The sequence below is a fragment of the Polistes canadensis genome, unplaced genomic scaffold, assembly GCF_001313835.1.
Source record: "Polistes canadensis isolate GaletaPanama2010 unplaced genomic scaffold, ASM131383v1 scaffold_101, whole genome shotgun sequence".
NCBI lineage: Eukaryota > Metazoa > Arthropoda > Insecta > Hymenoptera > Vespidae > Polistes > Polistes canadensis.
Window position 1 is genome coordinate 307,220 of NW_014569648.1, and position 23,389 is coordinate 330,608.

At 27.7% G+C, this 23,389-nt stretch overlaps 3 protein-coding genes across 4 annotated transcripts; all 3 read right to left on the minus strand.

Annotated features, from left to right (window-relative positions):
• Window positions 1–500: 500 nt before the first annotated feature.
• LOC106787465 (histone deacetylase Rpd3) lies at window positions 501–5,708 on the minus strand. The gene is made up of 9 exons (XM_014749833.1): window positions 5,571–5,708; window positions 4,496–4,608; window positions 4,219–4,336; window positions 3,753–4,126; window positions 3,507–3,654; window positions 3,136–3,421; window positions 2,822–3,050; window positions 2,632–2,722; window positions 501–2,130 (listed from the first exon to the last, which is right to left on the minus strand). Exons 1-9 carry the CDS (start codon window positions 5,617–5,619, stop codon window positions 2,060–2,062), a joined length of 1,479 nt encoding a protein of 492 aa, XP_014605319.1. The 5' UTR covers window positions 5,620–5,708; the 3' UTR covers window positions 501–2,059.
• Window positions 5,709–9,097: 3,389 nt separating this feature from the next.
• LOC106787468 (F-box only protein 32) lies at window positions 9,098–20,137 on the minus strand. 2 transcript variants are annotated; one of them, XM_014749838.1, is made up of 7 exons: window positions 19,483–20,137; window positions 13,539–13,585; window positions 11,119–11,168; window positions 10,404–10,590; window positions 9,812–9,987; window positions 9,474–9,724; window positions 9,098–9,399 (listed from the first exon to the last, which is right to left on the minus strand). In XM_014749838.1, exons 1-7 carry the CDS (start codon window positions 19,602–19,604, stop codon window positions 9,201–9,203), a joined length of 1,032 nt encoding a protein of 343 aa, XP_014605324.1. In that variant the 5' UTR covers window positions 19,605–20,137; the 3' UTR covers window positions 9,098–9,200. The 2 variants fall into 2 exon arrangements, with proteins under 2 accessions (XP_014605324.1, XP_014605325.1); XM_014749839.1 differs by lacking the exons at window positions 11,119–11,168; window positions 13,539–13,585; window positions 19,483–20,137 and adding an exon at window positions 10,933–11,107.
• Window positions 20,138–21,551: 1,414 nt separating this feature from the next.
• On the minus strand, window positions 21,552–23,047 carry LOC106787470 (ribosome biogenesis protein TSR3 homolog). Its single transcript, XM_014749841.1, has 4 exons — window positions 22,816–23,047; window positions 22,589–22,755; window positions 22,120–22,507; window positions 21,552–22,046 (listed from the first exon to the last, which is right to left on the minus strand). The coding sequence occupies exons 1-4, from the start codon at window positions 22,928–22,930 to the stop codon at window positions 21,937–21,939; spliced, it is 780 nt and encodes a 259-aa protein (XP_014605327.1). The 5' UTR covers window positions 22,931–23,047; the 3' UTR covers window positions 21,552–21,936.
• Window positions 23,048–23,389: the final 342 nt, after the last annotated feature.

Consider the following 23,389-nt stretch of genomic DNA (forward strand, 5'->3'; position numbering starts at 1 on the left):
ATATTTCTGTACATATTGGTTAGCAATGGACGTTCGCTCTTACAAGAAAGATTTAAAAACTTTATTAACGGGTGGTTGTCGATTTTGAATATAATAATAATAATAATAATTATAATAATTATAATAATAATAATAATATTAATAATAATAATTTTATATTATTAATTAATAATAGCCTACCAGAGGCAGTTTTTATCATCTATGTTTTTTAATGTTCTCCTTCTCACGAGAGCGATTTAACATCCACTAACATCGAGAATAAAAGTAGGTCTAGTCGTACTGATAAATTTGAACTCTTACGATTACTTTCGCTTATTATTAATATTCTTATGTACTATACCTACACTTGAACATCTGTCATTCGATATTTCTTATTTGACTTTGTTTTTCATTCTTTACCACCAATACGATTTTTTTTATATATCTTGCATACAAAATAATATATTTTATATACCAAAGTGAATGTGTGATTTATATTTTTTTTTCATTTTATTGTTTTTTTTGTTGTGTCATTTTCGTTTGCGATCATCATTATATGATATAATTATAATTATTAATATTATTATTGCGTGTAGAGAATTTCATTTTTTTTAATATTAGCATTATATTATGTACAAGAATAGAAATAGGAAGCAAAAAATTTAATTATCCCATGATCCCTTTGCATTAACTAATCTAGCAAACAGATCGTTCACATGACACCAAATAGGTTTTTTTTTTTAATCAGTTTTTTACTGTCTTCTGCAATAGGGCATACGTTTTATATGTACATGTTCACATGATACCGTTTGGTCAACCGTATACAGTAAAGTTTTATCGATCAGATAATTTTAAATATTTGGATAAAGAAAATATCTTGAAAAGTCTTATCAGTAAATGCAGCAGCAGCATAGATTCAGTGTACTTGGATATTTGATTATTTAATCAAACATAACAAAAAAGTTTAAGGAAAGATTGACGCGTGATCGAGAAACTGCATCGTGTGAACGTTAAGTCCTCCTCCGTACGATTAAAATGTTAAAATATGTTGGGATATGTGTGTCGATTCCTAAGTTTTATGATACACACATGCCGCGATGTATATAAATCGGTATCAGAAGTACTTGCATTGATACAGCTAAAAGTGTTTTGACATTGGTATCACGAAATAACACGATGAGAAGATTCAATAATGTGGAAGCAAATTGGAATTGATGCACATTTCATAAAACCTTGGAGTTGATGCGTGCTCACATCCCAACATATTTTAATGTGTGTAGGGGTGCGGACTTTTACTAACGTTCGACGCTTATTTAGCAAAATTACCGAAATACGGTCAAAAAACCTGGATCGTGTGAACGTACTGTAATGCACCTATGTTAAATTGCGCGTTAGCTTGTCATGTCGTCATTCAATTGAAATAATATCCTGAGAAATAGATAAGATACACAATCAATTCGATCACATAGAACATTTCTTTTTAAAATTGATATATATGATATTTGTAGAGTATATATGTTAGAATTGACTGTTACCTTGGTATCAAGAACTTTATGATTTCGTTCGTATTACCGATCTATGTCTGAAGAAATTAATTGATATCTTTAGAAGTATTTAAAAAAGATTTAAGTCACTATAAATATTTTAAGAATATTTAAATAGATTTCAAATGTTTTCTTTTCATCAAAATTGCTATATTAAATATTTATAAGGAAAAAATAAAGATAAAGATAATAATAATAATAATAATAATAAAGAACAATAAAAAAGAATATACGGAAATTCTAAAGAAAATTAAAAACACGAAGCGTCAAAATCACGCTGATATACGTGTGTTTCAGTATACGTTATTATGTTTTACGAACGAATATAATCGAATACTTATAATAAAGTATATATCTTTTGTTTCTATCGTATAAAAGTTGAAAAAAAGTGATTTTCGGATTATGGGATGATGGTCTTAAGGTAACGAATATCTGTACACCACGTGCCCCTTAGCACTTAAGTTACCTAAGCTTATTTAAATTCGATTTAAATAAAGACCTCTGTAATAATTTCGTCGAGTAGATGCTATTATTTATCAGGGATTCGCCCCACCATCTTTTTTCGTCTCCTCATTCGAAACATTCATTTTCTCGTCCTTATCGTTCTCTAAAATATATAATATATAATATTTATTATATAATTATTAAAAAAAAAATATATATAATAAAAATACAAAGATCCTTTACATTTTTTATATCCTCTTTAAATTAAATGAATAACAATCGGTTTTAAATTTAAAATCAAAATTTTGCTTTCTGACTTTGTAACAATTATGATTATAAATATTGTTTTACTATCATTTAACCAGTTCGAGTGACTTATATACGGGTCGTTTATGCAAAGGCCTTGTATGAACAACAATATAAAGAGGGTCATACCATGCAACGATACATATGACTGAACTTATATGGAGTGTATACTCGCACCAAATCATGTTGTAACAAAAGGGTTCAACATTTTGTCTCATTTATTATTTAACCAAGAACCTCTATTAGTATTATTTTCATTAAATGATAAAAATATAACTTTAGTTAAAATTATGGTATAAAAAAAAGGTATCGTAAATTTTTGATAGGTTAAGCGTTTTAATAACAATGCGATACATACCTTTAACTTCAGATTTGATATCCTCTTCTTTTTTTATATCACTATCTATACCTTCCTGACCCTTTTCTAGTCTTGGCCGTTTTCTGGAATTCTTTAGAAGATAACACTTTAATATAACGATAATATAAAATATGATTATTTATTTTCTATGTTCTAGCAGTATATTATGTAACAACAAAGTAGAACATACTTTAAAAGACCTGTTGTCTCTTCTACCACCATCACCCTCGTCTTCGCTGTCGCTATATTCATTTTCATGTTGTATCCTTTTGTCTAAATCTCTTTGCGATAATCTTTCGTCAGGATTTATTTTCTCCTCTGCTTCTGAATCTTCGATAACAGCACCATCCTCCGGAATCGCTTGCACTTGAACACCCGGCGCGTGAGGCAACATTCTTAAGTTTTCAAATAATCTTGTTCTACGATAAAACAAAACGATAAGTATATATTTTGGTTATTTCATTATTTAATATATTTATATATATATAATAACTTAATAATTACTTTATCTTCTCAAGGTATTCAGGTGTGTTTTGATTAGCCATATTTGATGGACTTATATGTAACTTGAAATCAGGTCCAAAGTATTCAAAATAGTCATTGTATGGAAGTTCATTAGCTATTTCTGTTCCTAGAGCCACAGATGTTTCATATGTCCAACATCTAGATACATTCCTTATTGTATAGCCACCTCCTCCAACCATTAAGAATGGTAGATTATATTTCTTGACAAATTCTACACATTTTCCATGTCCTCTTACGGTTAAATTAAAACAACCAAGTCGATCACCTATTACAAATAACAAATTAATATCCAATAATAATAAATGCGTAAAAATGTTAGAAATGTAATTGAACATATATATTAAATGTACCTGTCAAGGAATCTGCTCCGCATTGTAAAACAACTGCTGACGGTTGGAAAGTTTCCATAACTTTTGAAATTATGGGTACAAAAATGGACTCGTAACTTTCATCATCCATGCCATCCCGTAAAGGTATGTTGACCGCATAATATTTACCCTATGCATAAGATAAAATAAAATGAATAAAAAGACGATTTATTATAATTAAACAAAATAATCTTTAGTTTTTAAAAATTTATTTATTTAACTTCTTACCTTGCCAGCACCAATGTCTCTGAGATCTCCTGTACCAGGAAAATACTCTCCATATTTATGGAAAGAAACAGTCATTACTCTATCTGTTGTGTAAAATGCTTCCTCAACACCATCACCGTGATGAACATCAATATCAATGTATAAAACTCTTTGATGATATTTAAGTAATTCCAAAATTCCGAGTACAATGTCATTTACGTAACAGAAACCTGATGCTTCGCTTTTCTTGGCATGATGCAATCCACCACCCCAATTAATACAAATTTCTGATGCTTGTTTATTAAGTTTTACTGCAGCTGCTACAGAACCACCGGCTGACAATTGGCAGAATTCATACAAGCCATCGAAAACAGGACAATCTTCACCCACGTTAACTATTTTTTAAAAAGTTGAATATTATTGTTTTTAAATATATAAAACATTGCAAATAAAATGTAATAAATATTTTAATTAATACGATTCTTACATCTCTGCATTTGTTTGTTATATTCCGACATATTGTCTGGCCTGATCGATCTTAAAAATCTAATATACTCGTCACTATGAAACTTTGTCATTTCATCAGCAGTAGCTTTATGTGGTCTCTATATAAAAAAAACAAATTATTAATAATTAATAATAATTATTAACAAATAAAAACACTTTGTGAAAGTGTTTTTTGTAATCATTTTAATTATCATAATTTTGTAACACTATTTATCTTATTGTTATTAACAGACAAACTAACAAGTGAAAATTCTTACATAAATTTCCATCTTTCTATAAAGACCATAGTTGAGTAGCAAATTATGTGTCATCCTTATGCGATGTGGTTTCATAGGGTGGCCTTGACCATAATAGTAATTTCCAATATCGCCTAAAAATTAATTAATTGAATACGTTTGATCATGTTTGTAAAAATATTTTTGTTGTTAGTTACTGAAGGTTCGATGTTACGGTGCACCGAAGTTTATCTGAAGATTTCGAGGTTTACGTATATATATTTGATAATATTTATAGATATATATTTTCAAACGAAGCATTTATCGAACACAATTAAAAATATTGATGAATGAAACATTAACTATTACGTGAATTGAATTTTCCTGAATAAATTTACATACATCACATATAACCTACAATTTTCTTAACCAAAAAGAAACCGTAAACCAATGATAAATTAATAAAATATTATTTTATTCTAAGTAAATGGAAGATAAAAAAATATAGAAAATAAAAGTAATTTGTTCCGTAAAAATTAGTTAATCGTATAAAATCTCATATAGAAAAATCATAAATAACATAAAAAGTATGTTACATTTTCATGTTACATTACTTCGGATTAGAAACGATAGAATTAAAATTGTAAATTGCAATAATTATACAAGAAGTGCCTATTTGTTAAAAAATTTCAATAATTTCAATAATATCAACAAATATCACAATACATGTATATAATGTGAGAGATTTTCAAGTCTACATCGGTAACCCGTAGTGTTATGGCTGACGCCAACTTGCCTCTGAAAAGTACGGTGATACGGAGCGTTATTTGAGAATTTCTCGACTTAACGATAAAAAAATCATGCAAACATATAAATAATATAATTAAATTTCAACGTGTAACGCATACAACGCGACGCTATTACGTATTTTGGGCTAAAATTCGATTATTGTAACAAATATAAGACAAAAAGCTAATATAAAAATAAAAATGCTGTGTACGTGATGATAGAAGCGCGAACAGCACAAACACACATTTTGATGACTATCTGTGTGTGTATACGTGCTTTTCGCGGGTCAACCAAACACTTAAGAAATTAGTTATTATTTTTAACTTACTGTCATAATAGTAGCAAACTCGCTTCTTTCCGTGAGACATTGTAGACATTTTTTAAAGGTTTTCTTCAAATAATTACAACCAAAATTATGAATCAAACGCGAACCGCGGAGTGTCGCCGTGTTAACTACTAACAGACTACAGCGTCACTGGCTTTCTGTTTTACGCATGCGTTTCTTCACGTAGATCAAGTTTCGTGTTTGACACATAGGTGGCATTGAACTTCCGAATTATATATGAGACTTATTAAAAGAATTAAGTATATATGTATATGTGCATATATATATATATATATATATATATTTTTTTTTAAATATATATATATTTAAAAAATTAAATATTATTGTTATTATATATGAAATTTTATGTTACATTCTATCCGTTAATTTAATATTATAGTTGCTTTAATTGGTTCAATAATACATTCATTTGATTATTATAAATACTAGCGGAAGCATTTATAATTGGTAGTAACGAGAGAAATCATTGGTCAATTATTGGGAGGATTTCTTGATTCGTGGAAATAGAAATTTAGTTAGTAGTTGGAAACAATCAAAATGTAGAATTATTATGTTTAAGACTGCTTTTCAACCTTTCCTTCGAAACGTTAGTCTCCTTAGTGACAAATTGGAACAAATTTTAAACTACAAGTGGGATAGAATGATCAAAACAGATTGGGTAATATTTATCGAAATAATATTTTAAATATTATTTTAAATAACAGATTATTCACAGTTGAAATAAAGTTATATTTCAAATAAGAAATGATGTTTCTGTAAATAAAATATTTTATTTTGATATAGTTTAAAATATAAAATAAAATACTTCATCTTTAAATTATAAGAATTATATTTTGAATAGTCTCCTTAGTCTGAAGATAAATTGTTAAAACGATTAATGTAATGTAAAACGAGATAACATAAGAATTTCAAAACTCTAACACAAATATTTTCAATATATTTCAAATAAAACATTATTTGAAATATATAGTATTTTAAACAATTATATAATAAATGACATATTTTATTTTAAAAAATACATGCATAATATAAAAAAAATAAAATATTTATTTATTATTTATGATTTAAAATAGTATTTTCCCCATCTCTGGATCAAAACTGTAGGCAAACACATCCTACCATCTTTTTCAAAACTGAAAGGTAAGAAAATAAAGATACATACATACATACGTGTTATTAAATATGACTACTAGATATTAATAAAAATATTTTATAAATTCTTTTCACGCACGTGTCCGAAAATAACTTTTACATCACGTATGTACATATACATATTTAAATAAATTTTATTTTGCAATTTGTACAACCTTACTGTACACATATATATATGTATATATATGTATATATATGTATATATATGTATATATATCAGCTCTTAGATATATAAATAAAATAAATCCTATCATAGGATCGTTCTTTTTAATTATGACGTAATGACTATGATTCGTTTCCAAATTTCATAATGAGCTGCCAAAATTTCGAGTAAATAATTATAATATTATAATCATGAACGTTCAATTTTACTAACTTTCTAATAATGACTAGGTTAGTAAACTATGTAGGTCATGCAATAATCTTAAAAGACTACACGAATATAAAACAAAAAACAAATATCCAAAACATCACATTTTTTCCTAAAGAAAAATTTTCCAAACAATTTGTTCAATTCACTTAAATGCAATAGCATCCGTATTGGCAGTATAATTTTTCTTTTCTTCGATTAATCAATTATAATATTCATATATTGATGATAAATTATCAAGATTTAAAAAATTCTCTGTCGTTATAGCTAAATGAGTACATATGTATGTATAATAAATGTATACAGAGCAGTGTAAATAGGATCTCATTTTGTACGATTATACAGAATATCATAATTAGTTCATATGCTGTTTAAATGTCTCAATCAAAGTATTTCATACTTTTAAAGAAAAGATACTTCGTGATTTGTCTGTATTATCTTTGTGTATGATTGTTTTTTTTTATATCATAATTTAATATCCATGCATATAATAAAGCGTATATGCATATTTTATACGAAGACAGTTTACAAATTGTTCTTTCAATAAATTATAATATCTAACATAGATTATAGTAAAGCTGAAAGTTTACTGAATCATTTGCCGTTAATACCTATTTTATATAAATAAAAAACTAGCACATAGTTATGATAATTAAGATATGTTATACCAGAGACATACAAAATTGGCTTACTAAGTCAATCGTTTCTTATACCAATACTTCTTTTTATTTTCTCTAAATAGATTTTTACAACAATTATATCTATATATTATTTGTATCGAGTGAGTATACTCGGTTAAAGTCGATCGAATAACAGTAACGAATGATATTTTTCTCTGACAAAAAACTTGCACGTCTCTGTATTACACTTTTATCATTATTGTATAAAGGGTATAAAAAGATTCATAAAATTTAAATACATACTTGTAACATTAAAAGAAAAATTAACATTAGAAATTTAGATTTTTAAAACAAGATCTTAATCTTCGATAACAGAGTTAAATGTAACGGAAAACTTTAGTAGTACTTAAAGTATTATCGCAAATATGCCAATTTCCTTTTCATAAGAAATATTTGACTTACGTTACAACATTTTACGTATACTTTAAAAAATATTTATAAAAATGTAGCTCTGTATATTTTGAAAACGCAATTATGTTTACTATACGAAACAGTTTTATCAAATTGAATCAATTAACATAAGATAAATTACTGAAAATGAACTTCGAATGTTCTATTAGTTACAATATATATATATACATAAATATATACACACTCGCACATATGTAATAATAATAAATGTAAATGAAAATTGCAACTAATTCTTTTCCTTTTCTTAAACAAAGTTCATTATCATTTACTTGGCAGGATTATTTTAGTTTAATAGAATAGATATCTTTCGAATAAAAACGGTATTATTTCACAAATTGCAAGTGTATATTCGCTGCATAAAAATAATGCAGTCTGTCTAAGAACAGACAGTCACAGATAGATTTTCTTAACGAAGGTAAAGACCTCGAAAGCCTATCTTCGTAGTTGGATATCTTTTGTGTTCTTTTCTTTTTTTAAACACATATATAATATATCTAACAATCAACATTTTAATACGACTAGTACTTATCGTTTATAAGTTATTATAACTATTAGAATTTCAGAAATTACAGAAATATACTTTGCGATTTGGGAAGTAGTTGCCATAATAAATTTGAAGGGAAGGAAGCGTTCTAAGAATTTTTGCACGATCTGAAGTTTCGTAACGATGAATTAGAAACTCCTAACATATGCAATCATAATACATTAGATATAACTTATTTTAAAGGTCTTTCCATAACGATAAGATCTTTCTATATGCAATAGAACTTTTAAATATCTTTATCTTTGCTATATTATATCATTTGCATATAATTTCGAAATTTTTTGATCACATCATCACATTGTCATGTATCTTTCCTTTCTTCCTATGACTTATATTTTTCTTTTTCCATTTATCTTCTTTTTTTAAATCTTATTCACAGACATATTCTACGGATATGAACGCATATACTGCCGCATATCTATTATTTTCTTTATAAAATACTTAACGAAAAGCTTTCATAGTGAAAAAAATTTAAGGAAAGTTTGAGGCGGTATCGGAACATGAAGAGAAGCTTGATCTACATCGGCTAACTTCTCTTGAAATGCTGGATCCTGATCAGCAATACATGGATGGCCCAAGGATCTCCAAAATAAACAACGACAATTGCGGCATAATTGTATCATTTCTGCGTATTCTTCTCGCAAACCGAATGACCTAGACAATGATAATTATAAATTAGTTAAATTTAAATTAACTTAAAGTTTATCTATATAAATATATTTATTTACCTCCTAGCGATAGTAAATATAGTCTTCCAATCTTTCCCTGGATTATTTTGCCTGGTAGTAGCTATTTGTTGTGGAGTAAAATGATACTGCGCCAGTTCTCGCCATATTCTTTGTTCTTGAGCTAAAACTGCGAGATGTTCGCATGCTTCTGATGAAGCTTCGATGTCCTGCGGATCGCTTAATCGAAGAAGAATTTCTCTGCGACATTCTGCTGGCAAATCCGACCATTGTGGTTGTTGCTCCTCGTCTGGCTATAATGATTTTAATTTAAAATTTTTTACATAACGAACTATATAATTTATAGAACCAACCAAGCAAATATATTTCTAACAATTTACCTGAGTTATAGTGATAGACGAGGCAATTTGTAAAATCCTTTCCAAAGCTGCTTTATGTTTTTCCCATAAGATTACTGAGCCTAGAGGTCTTCCACCCCAACAACATCCAGCACTGAATGCTCTAACTCTTTCGATTAATCGTCTTAATCTTCCAGTTTGTTGTTGCGATAAGGATACTGATGAAAAATCATTGAAAATGTATTGCAAGATAAAACTAACAGTTTATATAAATTGTTAATTTGCCTAATTGATTTATTTCATAAAAAGAAATGTAGAGAAAATTGGTAAAATTGTATACATTATTATCATTTAATATTCAATAAATATACAAAAATTTTGTATTCAATGATGTTCACTATTAAGGAAATTAATTTTAATTATGAAGAGTTAAGCATCAGTCAAGTGTAATTTGGTAGAAACATTTTTAAAAATTCGAAAAGTGGAAGTAATTCTTTTAAACTGAATGGCTCATATCTAATTTAAATTTATTTTTGATTAATTATGATTAAAAAATATTAGAAAAATCAATTTTTTTCATCATAATATGAGAAAGTAAAGGGCCCTTTAATAATAAAATTAATTTTTTCCTTACCTTCCAGCGCTACTTCCTCTAACATATTAAAAAGGACTCGTTGAGCACAGCCACTCAAACCACCCATTCTGTGACTAACTAGAAGATCCAAAAGTCTTACGATGTAATTAAATCGACGACAGTCATGTACCGCCGATAGAAAGTCTAGTCTCTTCAGAGCGTCACTTAATCCATTAAAACCAGCGATCTATAAAATGACGTTTAAATATTTATTAATATTTAGTATGCTTTCAATAAAGACTCTATTTCTATTTAAAATTGAATTTAACTTTAAAAGGACGATTTAAAACTTCATTTGTTTTTTTTATAAATAATGGATTGCCTGGAAAGTTAATGCTTATTTATAAATATATATATTTTCTATAAAAATCGGCACGTACTTTTCGGGCAACCGAATACTTCACAAAAGCAATATTATACACCTGATGTGATCGGAGAATTAAAAACAAAAATGAGAATTGAAAAAAAAAGACTATAATACGCTTAAAATCTATAAATACCAAGTGTAATACTACGTATCGTCGCATACTATTTCTAACGAAGACTCATTGGTCCCGTCGTATTTCCTTTCTTCTCCCTTCATAAGATTTTTTCACCCTCTAGTAAAGCATGACAGACGAATGACCGACCGGCTTCTTAAGAGGCCAATCCCATTTCTTCCATCTTTCACGAGTCCGTGCTAAAAATAAAGACATCTGCGGAAGGAGTCACTCACCTCACGTGTGCACTTCAACGTGATGTGGCAATGCGGTTGGACGGCGTTTTCTAAAATCATGAAAAATAAAATAAAACAAAATATATGTATATACGTACATATGTATGTATGTACAGGGTGGTTTCCAGTTTTTTCCATAAAATTTTATCAGCATATTTTATAATTGAAAATATTATTATTTTCATATTTTTATTTTTAATATCATTTTATATAAATATGGACTTTTAAATGCTTTTTTAAAAAGTTGTAATAAAAATACTGAACGATACGGATCGATGTTTCATCGATATGTTATACAACATAAGAATACATTGTTGGTATCTATTTGATCACTTATTATCTAGCATAAAAGATTAACTGCAGTCTCTTTTAGATTTCTTAAAAAATGAATTATAGCCAGAATTGGTAAGAAACATTCCATTACTATTTCGTCGACACTTATGATTCCAATTAGATAGTTGTCTAATTAAATAATTATTATCCCATTCACTGAATAGGTCGAAGAGGATCAATACCTTAGCTATTAATATTATTAGAAATCATGACAATGAATATTTACTCGTGGGAAACAGCAAAAGCAAAAGTTTATCAAACACAAATTAATACGCGTCGGGAATTAATGCGAAGGATTTGCGACGTATTTACTGCAATTAAGGAAAATTAACAAGAGATTAGTAATGCAATAAATTCTATTCTCCATAGACGCCAGGTCTGCATTCATAATAACAGATAATATTTAGAAATGGAATTATAATTTGAACCAATAGATAATCTATTCTTATGTGGTATCGAATAACAAAGCAGTCTGTTGTAATTTTGTATTTTTTTTATAACTTTTAAAAGGCCATGTTTAGATAACGTTGGTTTTTTATTTTTATTTATAGAAAATACTAGTTAAATTTTTCGGATAAAACTGGGACACCTGTATATATACATATATTATTTTAACTTACGCACTAAAATGAAATATAAAATAAAGCAAATAAAAAAGCAAGTAAAAAAAATGATGTTTGAAACTTGGCTTTTAAAATAGAATTTTGTTCAGGCTATTGAACGACAGAGAGGAAAAGTACACTTTCCCTTTCTAATTTCTTTGTCCTTTTCTATTTTTTTTTCTCAGTTCATCGTAATGATCTTCCCACTCGAAACCGACGAACTTGAAATTACGCTGGGATGAAAACGAAGGTCGGAACTCTGCTAATCGATAACAAACCACCCCACTCCTATGCCCTTCTACTCCCTTTATTATCTCTTTTCTTTCATTCAAAAATTAATTACTCTGACTGCGATTAATCAAGATTATTATAATTTTCTAATGATTATTACAATAAAACAAAAGTTTTAATCCGTGTGTTTGTAATTTTTTTTATAACTAATATCGTTTTTCTCGGTTCCATATATTTAATACACTCTAATATACCTTATTTGATAAAAATACAAAAAAAAGGTAATGTGTAAGGAAAATGAAAAATTAAAAATATACAATATTTTTTTTTTTTTAAATATGCACAATATTCGTAATATTTTCTACGAACTAATTAATATGCATTTCTGCAGCTGTATACAAAGTAAATAAACTATGTAAATAAAACGTCTACAAAAAATATCATGTACATGTGAATCGCATAAGAAAAAAACTATCACGTAGAAAGAAACCTAGATGTATACATATATAACGAGTTATCAATTTTACGAAAGTAATAATCCTCGATAGACTAATTATTTTCGAGTTACGTTTGAAAAAATATTTCAAATAAAAGTAATTTGTTTTTTTCTTCTATGGAATATGTTGTCGCTATAAAAAAAGTAGGTTCCAGTAAATAAATAAATAAAAAAAAAGGAAAAAAAGAAGAAAGAAAAACACAATTGACCTTTAAATGACCTTGAAACCTTCCGCTAAATAAAGAATAATAAATGCCATAATATTTCACCCTTGAAATCAGATAGCTCTTTGACCGAATAATTTTTATTAAAAATACTATTTTTTCAAGATAAAAATTTGTAACACTACTTTTTTTAACACATCTGGTACATATAATAATATATTATTATATTGAATTAAGGACTTAAAAAAATATTTAAAAATTCATATATATAAAATAAGAAATAATTTTGTGGCGTGATAATTGTATAATTACAATAAATTACAGTATAATAAATTAAATGTTAAAAAATATGCATATGTGTACGAAGTTAAGTTAACAAATTGTATGCCTATATTTTTCTAACAGCTGTAAAACTACGCTTAAAAATAAAAGTGAGTTTAATCGAAAATAAAAATTGTTTCTATGTTAGGCTCAAAACTTTTCAAACCCATTTAAGTATATTCTAATTGCGTGAGTTCAAAGTTTGACATGACGTTAATAGAAGGATAAATCAATCAAAGTTTGTAATACTTTGAAATTATTATTACTACTTACCTTTCTTTCTATCCTTCTCCTTCTTGTCTCCAGCATCTTTTTCACCTCTGAAAAAAAAAACAGAACAATTTTTCCAATTAATCTTATTAATCTTTTACACATACATGGAAATCTAATTTTCATTTATTGCACTAGCATTTTCTAAATGTTATCGTAATGAGTTTTAATAGCTCATATCAAATTGTTTCTCTAGTTCCGATGAGTTAAGGTCGATGAATCGTAGATGAGGTCGTTTCAAAAGACCTTGCACTAATCCGCTTACGTAGCACAGGGAGAGAAACCTCACACCATTAATCCACGGCATTATGTAAGCATTAATACTTCATGACACATTTGATAAAACGATTGATGTTATAATAGAAGAGTCGTAAGTATATATAAGTGAAATATACATATGTGTATGTATTCCAAAAATAAAAATAGAAATAGAAAAAAAAATAAAAAACTATGTCGGAAAATAAAAGTGAGTTGACCAAAAAAAAAATTGTCTATGTTAGGCTCGAAACTTTTTAATCCACCCACGTATGTATTATATGTATCCATGTATATTTGATTGCTTGGAAAGTTCGTGCCGGTTTATAAATAAATCAAAATATAACAGTCTTGCCTTGAAATTTTCATTAAAACTAGATTTGAATTTTCCAGGCAATTCAATATAATTTTATTTGTATATTCACATGTTTGTAGATATATAATCTTATTTATACATATATACATTTATTTGCATATACGATCTATTATATGTTTATATATATATACATAATATGTAATTACTTATACATACACGGTATATATTACATATATATGTTTACATGCATATAACATCTATTATACATAAATCTTGACATTGCAAATATCGATCTAATAGTTCTTATGCATTTATTCTATATAAAAAGGTATCAAGGTTGATTTAAACAGACGATTATATTCCTCGCTTTGTTACACGCGATCTGTTTAAACTTGATGTTTTCATCGATCTTTTCGCATGTAATATGTACTATGTAGGTTACATATTTAAACACTTTCGACATTTAATGTATCCAACGATTATGTACACATTGTTCATAATGTAATAAATAAAAACATAGGATTTTTACATTAACGCCATTACGTGGCCAACGTAATAATAGTAACAGTAAAACAAGAAAGCAACAAAGAGAGAAAAAGAGAGAGAGAGGGAGAGAAAGAACAAAAAAGAGAAAAAAACGTCACAATCGGGTTGATAAGATTGTCATTATGGAGTAAGTGGATCAGTAGTAAAAAGAATTCGCAAAGGATGAACGTAATGGTCGTTCTCATTTTTATTGTATCGCTACCTTCAGCATGTATTTAAAATTGATGGAAAATATAAAGCAAAGAAAAGGAATAATGAGAAGAAAAAAAACAAAAAGAAAAATCAACAAATTCAGCTTAGCACAAAAATAGTATTTGTAATATGAACAAATATTTCAAATGATAGTTGTTTGGTATCAAATGAGACACATAATGTAACAATTAGTTTTTTACTATTTTACATATTTATAGAGATACGAAAGTTATTTCAATTTTTTTTTATTACAGCGGTTAAGTTTGGACCCTGTAATTAGAAAGTGTGTTAAGTTGTTTTTACTCAGAATCTAATACATTTTTAAACTGTAGAATATTAAAACATTATACATTATAATAAAAAAATACAAAACTCCAGATGACTTTAACATTTCAATAAATGTTTATTACATCGCGATTAATTCTTTCAATACCATACAACTTTAGTTTGAACATTGTTTTAGACAACAAACAATTCACAAATCATTTAGTTGGTACACTTACAATATTAGAGATAAATCAGTCTGTATAAAATCTTATTTTCCTTTCTTTTATAAAATTTTCTATAATATTGTATATAAAATATAACATTGCAAATAGATATTTTAGATATTAAACTTGACAAGCATTTAATTTGCAATGCAGAAGCACGCTCTTAAAGTGACAAATTATTGAGGGATACATTTGTCAAGGCCGAGAGAGCAGGCAGTCTACTGAGAGGAATCATGAAAATAGGTAGAGATCGTATTAGCTAGGTCATGACCTACTTCTATACCAGCATACAACTAACGTCACAGAGAGCATTTTCTGGATTTCGAGGATTCCAACTATTTACTTCAAGGATACAGCATTATACTATATATATACATTTTCCTTCCTTCCTACCTTCTTTCCCTATCTTGATATTACATGCTCATCTATGTATGATCAAATTATATATTGCTTAAGACTTTTTAGGGATAACCTAATTAATCGAATTGATAAGATTATCTTTCAAAGATACAATAGAGAAATTATTATTCCATTCGATCGCGATAATAAAGAACTAATTTTTATATCGACAATGTGTTAATATAACAATTTGAATTATTAATATAAAAGATTTTAATCTTCGTGTTCGTAATTTTCTTATGACTTATATTGGTTTTTTCTATGTAATTCTGATAAAATTTATTAAGTTCATTAAATTTCGATGGAAATTATGGACTATTTAATTTATATATATAATGATTTACTTAATAAATAATAAAAATTAAATTTTGTACAAATTCGTCCATTGTACAATCTATATATTATCGACTCTTCAATCTATTATACTGTTATAACTTAATAATTTTAATCCATCTTTAATCTCTGGCTTTGACCTCAAGTATTCTTTATTTAGCTTCTTTTTCGTTTCTTTGTCAAAGTTGTTGAGAACCTTAAAAGCCATATAATAAAACAATTTGAAAGCTTAACGTTCCTTTTATTAATAACTATTTAAAATCTATTTGAAACACTCTTTACCTAATTGCATTTACGATCCGAGTACTTTGTAAATTAAAACTGCAATAAAAAGTTCATTTTTAATTCTAAAAACATTCAAAGTATCTTCTAAATATTTACTTAAATTTACAAGCCGACTGTGTAAATAAAATTTACGAAATTTTTCATTTGAATTGTACTACTGTTCAAATTTACAAATGTATTTGACTTATTTGATATTTATATTAATTTTTATAATACTAATGTTTAATAATTTTCGTTAGATATAAAATTTGTTATAATATTATATATTACATATACATTATCTTTTATTAACATTAATTGGCCTAATAAACGGAAATGTTTTAAATAAAGATGGCGAGTTCCACCATTTTGTAGTTAACTGTTCCAAATCATACGATACGAAAATCTGAATTTGAATTAAATACAAAATCAAATGGGAAATTAAATAATCCAGTAAAAATAGATTCATGTCAGCTAAAAAAAAAAAATAATTAATATTCCATATCTCTTAACGTTTCAAACTATAAAAAACTTAAGAAAAAATACGAAGGAATTAACTTTCTTCCATTTTCTGTCGTCACTAAAAGCTGTGATGAAAATAAATAAAAAGAAAAAAGAAAAAATCTACCAAAAATTCAATAAATCATAAGAAAAATTAAGATCAGATGATTACGAACAATGACGTTCTGATTTACGCAGAAAATTTTTATGGAGTTTGATTTAATGTCAATATCATATAAAAATTTAAAAATTAATCAACATTTCATAAAACATAAATCAGTAAAAGAAAAAAAAAAAGAAGAAAAAACATATGCACACATTTTCATCCAAACTAGTAATTTAAACAGAGTTTTAAATAGTGTCTACTTAACGTTAGTCACAATGTACGGTTTTCTTCGTTATTAAAGGTAGTTGACCTTATATAATAATGAAAGAAAGAAGGAAAGAAAAAAAGGGAAAACTAGACTGAACTCTCGAGAGCAAGAGGGGAACACGATCTATCGTTGAGTAATATAGAAAGTCTTCCACTTTGCGGTCGGCAGTTTTGTTGTTGCGAAGTCTACGAGAGCGGCTGATGCATTGTGTCTACTTGCGATTGAAATGAATGAGAAAAAAGTTAAAGAAAATAATAACATTAATAATAAAAAATAAAAAAATTGATATTTCTCAAAAACTGCGTATGTTCATTTATTTGCCCGTCTAATGTAATTAGAATAAAAAGGTATGCATAAATTTAGTAAAATTCAAACGAAATACGTCACAGTAAAAAGCGCATACTACACGAAATGTTTTAGAAAAAGATGAACTAATTTGCAGGGAGAGAGAGAGAGAGAGAGAAAGAGAGAGAGAGAGAGAGAGAGAGAGAGAGAGAAAGAAAGAGAGAGAGAGAGAGAGAGAGAAATATCGAAAACAGAAGTAGTACAGTATCTGTTATTCGACGCTATCACTGTGTCGAAAAACGAGTCCTGCGCTTTGGAACGATTTGCCGTGAATACTTGCACTTTTTGTCGAAAAGATATGCTAGGTGTACTATCTTTAATTTTTCAACGATTTGCAACATTTTGAGCTCAGAATATAATATATGGTTTATTAGAAATAATTTACATTATCGTAATGTTTAACGCATAACAAAGAAAATTGTTTTATTCTTAGAACAAAATAAATGGTAGGACTTATACGATAATACTATAATAATCAACATATATTTTAACTAATAATAATTACTTTTCAAACATATGCGCTTATTTGATAAGGAATATGTTCCTTTTTTTTTCTTACTTCTGTTATACGATTTGGTGTTGATTTGCAAAGATTTTTTATATAATTTTGGTTGAAGATATTCCATTCGTATGCAATAACATTTTTTAATTCGTATATGTGTTGATGCTGTTTACCATTTATAAGTATATATACCACGAACAAATTGCAAGCAGCAATTATTAATAATATTCAAATCTCTAATATTATTTTCATTTAAATATAATTGGATCGATTTTGATGTATGTATAGCTGCATTATCATGTTAAAAAATATATTCAGATTGAGAAATGCATTCTGTGTGATTATTTATTTGTTCTTTAATTAAATTTATGTATTAGACACGTATTGGTATTCATTCTCCTATTGATGAATTTGATACTTATTCTGTGTTCGAAATAACCGATTCCGGTCCAAACCATTACGCTGTCTCCTGCCATTTTTCGTTGAATGGTGAACCCAATCGTGATTGTAACCCATCAGGCTAAATCTGTTTTCGTCTGGGAACTGCATTTTTCTCCATTTCTTTTTCCAATGTGCTTTTTCTTTTTGGAAGCAGCATAAATGTTCTGCTTTGTTTCGTCGTTAATGCAGGTTTTTTTCAATTTTAGCCTTTTCATATTTGCGACAACTCGACGAATATTCGAAATACTGGAATGTTTTTATTATTTGCTTTGTCGTTAACAACGAATTCGAAGCTATACGCAAAATTGCTCGTTTATCGCGATCAGATAACGATGACGACCTACCAGTACTCTTCAATAATCTTCAATATTTTTTAGGAAATTATGTATTACTATACTACTTCATTTAATTACTTTCGATATCTTTGCTACCGATAACTGTTGCTCTTTTAATTCAAGAATTTACTTTTTTTGGATTTGTTTAATTGTTTTTCACGTCTCATGCTCTTACAAATTTGTATGATATTGTACTTTAATTTTTATTCATTAATAAATCAAATAATACTGAGCAATCTTTTAAGGAATGAACAGAGCGTGCGTTGTATCATTTCAATCTTGAAATATAACAAAAGTTTTTCTATCTTATATACATAAAATTACGATATTTTGATGGATTTCCAACGAACCGCATATTCTAAACTCATATAATGTTTCCATATTATTCGTCAAATTTGCCGTGATCATTGAAAAATTAAATATAACATATCTGGAATATCTTTTTGACGAGGAATGTACCTACGATTCCTCAGCTGACAGCTGTTTTTTTGAAAGAGATAGTAACTATCATTGAATGCTACTACTTCAAAAGGATTCGCAAGAACAGAAAGGAGAGAGTATGTGTATACATTTAAAATAAAGGAGTTTCAGGTGCATATATATGTGTATATGTGTATGTATATGGATAAAATGTGATGGTGAACGGTACTTACCGAAGTAGAAGTGACAACGTCTTATTATTCGCACACTCGAGGATCTTTTTCTTTTCCCATCCTTCGACCGTTTTAACCCATTCTTCACCAGGACTACGCCAATCCTTCGATATGAACGGCATACTGGTTCTTTTTTATTATTTTACTTTGATAATCAACTTTTGTAAATAAAGAAAGAGAGGATGACAGAAAGAGTACGTGAGAAAGAAAAAGAGAGAGAGATAAGAAGGAAGAGTTAAAAGAGAGAGAATCGGTGAAAGACAGGATAGCTTGGTCACGTTCGCCTACGCGAAACACACTGAACAACACCGGCTCGTCTCTCCTTGTTGTTATTGTCGTCGTCGTCGTAGTTATTTCTTTGGCGAAAAAAGTGGCTACGAGAGGTACCCTCAACGCTACGAGTAAACGTCACGCGTTTTCTCGACGCGATCGCGGCCAGGACCGTGCGCTTTCTTTCGCGGTCGCACGATCGACCGCGCATGGCTTTGTTTCTATGACGTCAGTCAAGCATCAGCTGTGCGCGAGAGAAACAACGCGACGTTGCCGGCTACTCAGGAGAATGCGTCTATACTCATGTTCGACGTTATTGGTGGAAATAACATTCCATGCGCGCGCATATTTAAATTTTTTAAATTGCATATACATTTTTCTTCGAATACCTTATAAGCGTTGATAATATTTGCAATGGATTGACAATTACTCTAAATATTTTAATTACTGACATTATAATTTATTTTATAATATAAATAATTAAATTAAATAAATTATAAAATATGTTTTTTACTTAGTCCACTCTTGTGGATTTCTATCATTGATTTTATCATTTATTCTGTATTACAATTACTTTGGTTATAAATTAAATCATAAAATCAATTTGTTGCATTTTTTTGTACTTATTGTTAATTTACTGTTATAATTATTGATACATACAAGTGTTTCTCCCTGGTTAAAGCGAATAACTTTACTTTTGGAATTTATTTTTATATTGTAATATTAAAGCACTCAGTCGAAGTTTAATATTTTGTATATTTAAAATATATGTCTTTAATAATTAGGCTCATTATTACTGAAAGATAAAAATTTGTATGCCCATTGAATAATAAATGATGTAACAATGTAATGTGTCGACCAATAAGTAATATCACAATTTTTAATATAAAAATATATATATATATATATATAAATATTGCTTATTTAGATATGCAATATTAAAAAGTGTTTCAGTGAACAAAGTATTTAATAGTATTATTTACTTAGATATAAAACGGTAAATAGTTTTTTAGTAAAACAGTATTAAGATATAAAATGTATTTTTATTTAGGTACAGTAGATGATTGGTTAATGAACAATTCGGAATGTGAACAAATCAGACATAGAACATTTTTACGAAAGATTTTTATGTTCAGAAATGAAGCCCACGCTCGGATAACGAAAACTTCATAGAACAAACAGAAGAAGAAATGACGTTGCGTGTAGGATGTACAAAACTGTACAATGGGTGATCAGTTAATAAACATAATCTATTCAACAATGTTCACTAGCCAAATTGTTCGTTAAACGATCTGTATATTCTTTCTTTTCTTAAATATGAGATATTAAACATTCCAACATTACTTAATAGTTAACACGATATATTATAATATAACTTTATCAATTTTCTATACTTTTTGTTTTGTAGAGTTAATTGATTTGGCAAACATGTTGCTCATATGTCATAGAAGTCATTCTAATGCGATTTATATAGTTTTTATTATTTTCATTTATATATATTATTTAAATAAATATATATATATATTTTTTTTATTATATATTATTAGCACATTTGGTATAAATTAGTATGCTTATAGGCATAGGGTTCCTTACACTCACGAGTTTAACAGATGATTATTTGCATAATTATTTACTTAAAATACCAATAATATTTCAGATATCACAATTATCTTTTTGGATTTTTACGTTTTATTTAAAAATTTAAATGTTTGTGTATATGTGTATGCTTTACCATCTAAACCATCGATTAATTTGAAATTTATATAAAAAATTAACAAGAATCTATAACTTCAGCTTAATTTAATTTTCAGTTTAAAAATACCAATATTATCTTTATTTATATAAATTCAGAAAATTAGAAACAAAGTCAAGTTACACATTATAAAGATTCAGGAATAATTTTGGTTGAATATGATTTATAAGATTCTATAAAATATTTATGATAATTGTTAAATTATGATGTATCAACTCAATAGATTGCAATATTATATAGGATTATTTCCTACTGTGACTTTCACAAGTAAAAAACTTATACTTCTTATATGACGCATATGTATAACAAAATTAAATAAAAATAAATAAAGGTTGTTCAGAAATAAATTAAAATAGTGTTAACTACTATCGTAAAATATATCAGTCATGCCTATTTTATCCCACATAGAAATGTTTTTTCATAAATGAAATTCACGTTTTTACATCTTGTAGTTTTTTGTTAATTTCACTAACATCGTCATCTTTTTGCTCCTTCTCTTCCTCTTCGGATTCTGTATCGGTTGGTGGAAAATCAGGTAGTGCTGCGAATAAAATGATATATTAAGATACGCTTTTATTTCTATATGAGAAAAAATGTTATCACAAAAATTTTACCTTGTCTATCTAATCTCTCTTGTCTAGCTTTTTCAATGAAATCATCTTGAACAGCTATAATTTCCTTAGCATCCTTACAAGTAGCATATCTTTCTAACAATTCCTTATTCAATTCAAGAAAAGAATGGCCCCAGGAAAACTTATCTAAATAACAATTAGCTACATCTGGAAATCCTGTTATGATCAATGTTGCAGCTATCGCTTCTACACAACTTAATTGACACGCCTTCCCATAATTAATTGGATTAGCTGCAACGAGGAAAGGTAAAAGGCGAGGATTTGGCGCCTTTAGTTGTCCAATTGGTGTGGTATCTATGCGAGCCCAACTGCAATCCACAACGGCACAACCAAAATCTTTTACAATATTGCGATCCATTGGATTGACGCACTGTAATTCAATAATTATCATAAATATTACGTATAATTAGAACATAAATTGTAAAAAACAAAAACAATTATTAAAACTTACTTTTGTGCCTGACGGAGAGAGTACTAAACCTGAAAAACGTGTATTTAACCTTAACGTTTTTATTAATCCATGTCTAGATAATTTTCTACCGGTACATTTCTTGGGATCGCATTGTTCTAAATCCCACATAGCAACGGGAAAGGGTACTGACCATTCTTCTTCCGATTCTATAAAGATGATAAGAAGATGAAGAGTTTTAAGATTTTATTAAAGTCATTTATTCTAACCTGATTCTTCCTTGTCAGATTTATCTCTTTCTTGACGATATTTCTCTTCCTTTCCTAATACATGACGATGTCTTTTGCCTATCATTTTATTTTTATTCTTTTTTCGGGCTGACATTTTTCCAGAAATTTTCAGTTAAAGACAAATAAATAAATTTAAAATTTTGAAATACGTTGGACACCGTTTACCTCACACTTTCAAAACACATTGATTTAAATTTGTAGTAGAGGTTAACTTTTATGTAAGGATTTCTGCGCATTCTCTAATCTTGCTATTATATATGTCTCTACGAATTGTTTGTATACGAAGATTTATATACATGTTACGTACACATGATATTGAATATTGTGAATGATATTCGTTTAAAACTGCTTTTTTGAAAAATAGAAAAAAGATGAGAGAAGAAATCATCATATTTTACATGTTTTTTATAGATTATTATTATTATTATCATCATTTAACGATAAAATATATATTTAAGATAATGATTAAAATGTTTTCCTATTGATAAACTATTTCTTTGTTTATATTTATTCATTTGATGTAAATATTATTTGAAATATGATTTGGACAATG